Genomic DNA, 7434 nt, shown 5'->3' with positions numbered 1-7434 from the left:
ATGTTGTTGATGGTTTGTGTGTTCTGCCAGTTTTGGGGTAAGTCCTGGTGATAAAGAAAAAGCTGATGGTTACTTAAGGAGTGGCCAAATGCTGGGGAAGGAGGTATTTCCAAACTGATTGTTGGGGCTGTAGAGATCTGTGAGACTGTAACAAAGGAGACTGCATTTTCTTTCTCTTCACAGGTGTCCTTAATGAGCCTGAAGAAGGTATGATAATAGCTGGCATAAAGCCTTTGTTAAACAGTTCATTTGTAACATATTCTGGAGTAAACCTCCCTTCCATTTACTATAGAATGCAGAGAGTCCAGTTTTCTCCTGGCTTATTTACTCTATGGTTATTAGCAAGGAATTGTAATTACCTTTGTTTACATTTACCTATTACAAATATCCATGACAAAATATTCAGTCTATACAAGGTGCTTATTAGGTGAATTCTATGGGCAAATTCTACTGGAACCCTGAACTCCACAAATAGTATATATTTGGTTTGTGTCTATAAGTGTATCTTTCACAATCCCAGCACTTTGGAAACAAAGACAAATTGATATCTTTAAGTTCCAGGCCAGCCAGGGCTACATAGAGAGATCTTATCTCAAAAAACAAAACAAAACAGTACAAAACCCAAAAGAAAACATTTCTCTCTCAAGATTATTATAGGAATCTATTCTGAAAGGTCACAACCCATGGATCAATAGTTACTTCCTATAGAGAAGGTTCTAATTGCATAAATTTTCTCCAGACCACATTCACTAAGTACTTCTTTCTGAATTTAGCAAATCATCGAACAATGTGTTATAAATGTAAGAAATATCATCTTGGGTTATGCTATGAAATCATGAGATCCTGCACACTGAAGCATAGACAGTCCTGTGCTGCTGAGAACGTTTACATACTCACAAAAAGAGGTAATGTGGGTAATGGAATGATGGGGAGCTAACCACGCCTTTCTTTCTAAATAGCAGGTCGTTTCATACTTAGGATGAGTGTGAGAGTGAAGTTGATGCAGATGAGCATTCATGTAAGGGCTGGAAAGATAGGCCTGTCCTTAAGATAACACTGATTAATAGAGGGGCTGATGTCTCTAGCCAGTTATGGAGTGAAATCCCTTCTATGGGTGAGCAATGAGTACAGAAAACTATGGAAACCTGAAGATAGGTTATTATCAGAAATGTGGAAGTGGGAAATAAAGTCTTCAAAGTTGTTTTCCTCTTTTGCTTCCTCAGGGCAGAGCATGTATCATTATTCAAGATTGTCATGTATGACCAACTGTGAGGACATCAACTTCCTGAGTTTTGAAAGGAGGACAGAGCTAATTTGTTGCAAGCATAGTAGCTATTGCAACCTCCCAATGGGACTCTAGTTCTGAGTTTATTATGGATTTGGTATCATTCTTCAACTTACTACCAACTCCATTTCCCCCAAAGTTTGTATTTACTCTCCCCTCGTAACTAATGATGAACGGGAGAATCGTTTGTCAGTGAAAAGAGGAGTAGTCATATGAGAAACTGAGCTGGGAGATCAGCCTCATTCTAAACAAATCATTGTAAATTATTTCTGTCACATCTAGAAGGGCATTTTGATCTGTGGACAATCCTGCTCATCACAAGTAGGCCCAGAACTGATCATCTTATATACAAACCCACAAGTCTTTGGCTGAGAATGTCATCCCATTTTTGTACAGAGAAATCTGTAAATATAGTCTGTGTTGGTCTGCACCAAGTCTTCTGAGTTGAGATTTTCTTTGGACTAGTTCTGAGACTTCCTGGCACATTACTTATGGATTCTGGAGGTAAGAAAGGGTTAATCCCAGCTTCCTGATTTGCTAATGATCTGAGACATTTTTAGGGGGAGGCAAATCTCATGGAAGAAATATGAGAGGTAAAAAAAAACCTGGTCAAGTAGAGAGATTAAACGACAAAACTAGAAATTTATGAAAATTGTCATTGATGCAGAGACACATTGATGTGTCTGGATCTGATTTGTATTGTTAAGGCTCTTGTTCAACCAGGTGGTTGGATTAGAGGTTCAGGCCTTGTTAAAAAGTGATAACTCAATATTGTGATGGAATTGAGGAAAAAATAAAACTGGGTTTCTGTAGCAGTTAGAGGTAATAGAACATGTAAAGATAGCATGAGGTAATATCCCTGTAGTTTGTGTCAAGTTGACAAGTTTAAAATGTTGACATGACATGGTGTTTGAGTAATACTGTGTGTCATAGTACTTAATGTTATGAGTACCAGCATATACTAGTTTCCTTTCTGTTACTGTGATAAAACACTTTGACCAATAACATCTGAGGGTAGGAAAGGGTTTATCTAGCTTATTTGTCTAAATAGCAGTCTACCATAGAGGGAAGTCAGGACAGGAACTCAAGGTAAGAACATGGAGGCAGGACCCTTAGAGAGACAATGCTTATCGCATAGTCATGCTTATCTTTCTTTTTCATACAATACGGGACCAATTGTTTTGAAATGGTACTACCCAAAGTGCCTGGACACACTTATGTCAGTAAGAATAATCAATAATGTTCCCTGTAGACAGGTTCACAAGTGGCAATTTGATCTAGGCCACTTCTTACTTAATTACTTACTTAATTTGGTTTTATTAACTTTCTTTATATCCTGACTACAGTCCCTGCCCTTCTATTTCCCCCAATTCATTCCTCATCCCCCCCTCCATTTATCTTCAGAAAACATATATCAACCAGCTCTGGCTTATGAAGCTGTAGTAAGACTTCATACATCCTCTCTTAATGAGGATAGACCAGATAGGCAGTAGGAGAAAAGGGTCCCAAAGGCAGGTGACAGAATCAGAAATAGATCTAGGCAACTTTTAAATTGGGGTAATATCCCTGTAGTTTGTGTCAAGTTGACAAGTTTAACATGTTGACATGACATGGTGTTTGAGTAATACTGTGTGTCATAGTACTTAATGTTATGAGTAGCAGAAAGTATGACAGGGTAGAAAGGTTATACTAGTAATAAGGGAAACATAAAGATACTACATGATTAAGTACTGAAACCAGAACAGCACAGACACGAGCATCACATATTGAGGCAAGATAGAAAGAGGGTAGCCACGTTTCTCTGGTTCGGCAGCCTATTGCAATTCTTTGTCCTGGATTCCTATGAGCCTTCTCAACTATATTAAGCCACATTAGATTATACAATGGACAAACTACTTCTCTGTTTGAAGAGTTAAATGAACTTTTATCTTTGTCTTGTGTCTGAGAATGTCATTTTTACTACTTTTTGAGGAATTCCCAATTTGGACTCTCCAGGATGGAAAACAAAACAAAACAACACAAAACAAAACAAAACAAAACAAAACAAACAAGAACAATCCCAACAACACAACATAAAATACCCCAAAACCTAAAACCCCCAAATCTCACCAAACCAATCCAAACCAAACTATAAAAAGCGTGGAGATGGATTGGCATTTTCAATTTGGAAATGCCAATGTAACATGGGGTTTTTGTTTGTGTGATAGACTTTTAGCGCATCTAGATTCTTTCACCCTTCAACTGAATGAGGATAGGATAGGTCAGCATAGGAAAAAAAATATTTAGCATTGAATTTTAAAATAACCTTAAAAAATCCTGAACCAATATTTGACAAAGTCAAATTTGTATTACATTGAGCAAGTTGGGTTGTAATTAAGGAAAAGCTTGTTCTTCTGTGCTTCATGAATAAATACCAAGAATGAAGCCTCGTAGCATTGGTGTTATACAGGCATGGGTAGTTATGTTGCCTGTGTAAACTCTGTACTGGTCAGTGTACCAGTTGCATGGGGCATTGACTTTTGAATGTTCAGTTGCTTACTTATCTATAGGTATTTCTCTCTGATGAACAGGATTTGATTTGTCCACTTTCTAACTCCCAACTGGGGTATAGACAACTAATGAGTGTTTGGATTCTTGGACCAAGGTGTGCATCAGTCTCTGGTATAATTTGTGCCCAGCAAATTTTATAAGTGGGACAAAACTAAAACTAGTCTGTAGCTAAGATCATATTTTTTGTAAAACAGTTCCCCATAACTTCTTTCATCTATTTTTCTTCACATTTTAGAGAGTGTGATATGATGCTGGTTATCAAAACCAAGGCCTCGTGAATGTTACAAAATTACTAAAGCACTGAACTATGACCTGCAACCCTTAATCTCTATATTAAGTTTTAAGAGAACATGTCCTATAATTGAGAATGGAGATCTCAGCTTGCAACTCCGCTAGCAGTAGAGGTGTGTTTCTCTTTCTACACATCCTTGCCAGCACCTGTTTTCTCCTGAGTTTTTGATCTTAGCCATTCTGACTGGTGTGAGGTGAAATCTCAGGGTTGTTTTGATTTGAATTTTCCCAATGACTAAGAATGTTGGACATTTCTTTAGATGATTCTCAGCCATTTGGTATTCCTCAGGTGAAAATTCTGTGTTTAGCTCTGCACTCCATTTTTATAAGGTTATTTTGATCTCTGGAGTCTACCTTCTTGAGTTCTTTGTATATCTTGGATATAAGCCCTCTGTCAGATGTAGGGTTGGTAAAGATCATTTTCCAATTTTTTGGTTGCTGTTTTCTCCTTTTAACAGTGTCCTTTGCCTTACAGAAACTCAGTAATTTTATGAAGTCCCATTTGTCAATTCTTGATCTTAGAGCATAATAAGCTATTGGTGTTCTGTTCAGGAAAATTTCCCCTGTGCCCACGTGCTCAAGGCTCTTCCCCAGTTTCTTTTCTATTATTTTCAGTGTGTCTGGTTTTATGTAGAGGTCCTTGATCCACTTGGACGTGTGTTTAGTACAAGGAGATAAGAATGCATCAGTTGCATTCTTCTGCATGCTGACCTCCAGTTGAACCAGCACCATTTGTTGAAAAGGCTCTCATTTTTCCACAGGGTGGTCATAGCTTCTTTGTCAAAGATCAAGTGGCCATAGGTGTGTGGGTTCATTTCTGGCTTTGCAACTCTATTCCATTGATCTACTTGCTTGTCACTGTACCAATACCATGCAGTTTTTAACACTATTCCTCTGTAGTGCTGCTTGAGGTCCAGGATACTGACTACTCCAGAAGTTCTTTTACAGTTGAAATAGTTTTAGCTATCCTGGGTTTTTTATTATTCCAGATGAATTTGAGAATTGGTCTTTCTAACTCTATGAAGAATTGAATTGGGATTTTAATGGGGATTGCATTGCATTTGCATATTGCTTTTGGCAAGATGGCCAGAAATCAGTCTGACGGTTCATCAGAAAACTGTGGATGATATTACTGGAGTACCCCATTATAGCACTCCTGGGCATATACCCAGAGGATTCCCCAGCATGTAATAAGGACACATGCTCCACTATATTCATAGCAGCCCTATTTATAATAGCCAGAAGCTGGGAAGAACCCTTATGTCCCTCAACGGAGGAATGGATACGGAAAACGTGTTATGGAATCCTACTCAGCTATTATAAACAATGAATTAATGAAATTCTTACGCAAGTCGGTGGAACTAGAGAATATCATCCTGAGTGAGGTGACCCAAACACAAAAGGACACACATGGTATGCACTCAGTGATAAGCGGATATTAGCCCAAAAGCTCAGAATACCCAAGAAACAATTCACATATCAAATGATGCCCAAGAAGAAGGAAGGAGAGGCCCCTGGTCCTAGAAAGGCTCAGAGTGCAGGGGAATACCAGGAATGTTGGAAGGGGTTGATTCAGGACCATGGGGAGGGAAGAGGGCTTATGGGACTTTTGGGGAGGGGGATCCAGAAAAGGGGAAAACATTTGAAATGTAAATAAAGAATATATTGAATAGAATAAAAAAAGCAGATAGAATGGAGTTCTCAAGCAGGGTGAGTCAGGTTGGAAAATGATGTTGCATTTTAGTCTTTTTGAGTCAAAGGATGCAGAGTTTGATTGCTTTATTCATGAAAGAGGAGACTCTTTGTTACCAAGATTCTTCACAACCCGAGTGAACATGTTCTATGCTTGAGGATATTTTCTTTTCTTCACCAACGATAGGCAATGCTTTTAAGTTCCACTCTGTAATTTGGGAAAACTAAGAATAAAACCTGAATGAAACATTTTCCTTACATGATGACATCTATTCTTTAATCATCAGATGTTCTTAACACATGTCTTTCAATAGTTAAACAGGGATTTTTAAATATACATTTTAAAGAATTCTACTTAGGCCAGCAACCTGCTAATATGGAGCTGACCAATAAATAATTCACACAACTTTATACATTAATCTAAATCTAAAATTAATTTCACATATATTAAAACTTCAAATATAAAAAATTAAATACAGCTTGATTTTAAAAGTTTGTTTTGACTATTTTTCTTAGTTTTTAATACATGCTAAATTCTAAATATCTCACATGTTACATGTATATGTCTTGTTATATACTTTTGCACATTTTTCACAGTTTTTATAATATAGAACAATAGATAGCTGTGTAAACTGATAACAGGCTGGTGAAATAAATAAACAAGTATCACAAATTCCATTTTCTAGTCACAACTGTGACCACAAAAATCTCCAAGCAAAGCAACTTAAGGCAGGAAAGATTTATTTTGAACCTTGGTTTCAGATTTCATAGTTGGGAAGGCATATCAGGGTTCATGGGGATAGGACATTACATTTTGAGCTGTTTACATAATGGACGGTCAGGAAACACAAAATATTCCTGAGCAGGAGTAAGCTACTAACCTCTAAAGCCCTCTGTGAGTGGCCTATTTCATCAGGCTCGGCCTTACATCCAAGTTGTTACATCTTCTCAAAACCAGAAGCTAGTTCTTTGCAAAAACCAACAAGATAGATAAACCCTTAGCCAAACTAACCAGAGAGTACAGAGACAGTACCCAAATCAGCAAAATCAGAAATGAAAAGGGAGACATAACAGGTACTGCCGGAAATTCAAAAAATATTCATATCTTACTACAAAAGCTTATACGCAACAAAAGTGGAAAATCTAGAGGAAATGGACAATTTTCTAGACAGATACCAGGTACCAAACTTAAATCTAGATCAGGTAAATGATCTAAACAATACCACAACCCCTAAAGAAATAGAAGCAGTCATTAATAATCTGCGAACCAACACATAATATGGACACATGCTCCACTATGTTCATAACAACCTTATTTATAATAGCCAGAAGCTAGAAAGAACCCAGATGTTACTCAACAGAAGAATCGATACAGAACATGTGGTACATTTACATAATCCAGTACTAATCAGCTATTCAAAACAATGAATACATGAAATTCTTAGGCAAAGGGATGGACCTAGAAATTATCGTCTTAAGTGAGGTAACACAATCACAAAAGAACACACAAGGTATGCAATTGCTGAAAAGTGGATATTAGCCCAAAAGCTCACAATACCCAAGATAAAACTCACAGACCACATGAAGCTCAAGATGAAGGAACACCAGAGTGTGGG

The 7434-nt window shown here is 37.4% G+C and overlaps 1 protein-coding gene across 1 annotated transcript; it reads left to right on the top strand.

The window, feature by feature from the left end:
• Positions 1 to 1360, top strand: LOC127688388 (prostate and testis expressed protein 2-like). Its single transcript, XM_052186958.1, has 4 exons — positions 1 to 37; positions 184 to 207; positions 774 to 905; positions 1224 to 1360. Exons 1-4 carry the CDS (start codon positions 1 to 3, stop codon positions 1358 to 1360), a joined length of 330 nt encoding a protein of 109 aa, XP_052042918.1.
• Positions 1361 to 7434: the final 6074 nt, after the last annotated feature.

The sequence above is a fragment of the Apodemus sylvaticus genome, chromosome 7 (genome assembly GCF_947179515.1).
Source record: "Apodemus sylvaticus chromosome 7, mApoSyl1.1, whole genome shotgun sequence".
In the NCBI taxonomy this organism is placed as follows: Eukaryota; Metazoa; Chordata; class Mammalia; order Rodentia; family Muridae; genus Apodemus; species Apodemus sylvaticus.
Note: the sequence above shows the minus strand (reverse complement) of the source record. Positions and strands in the feature narration are given on the sequence as shown.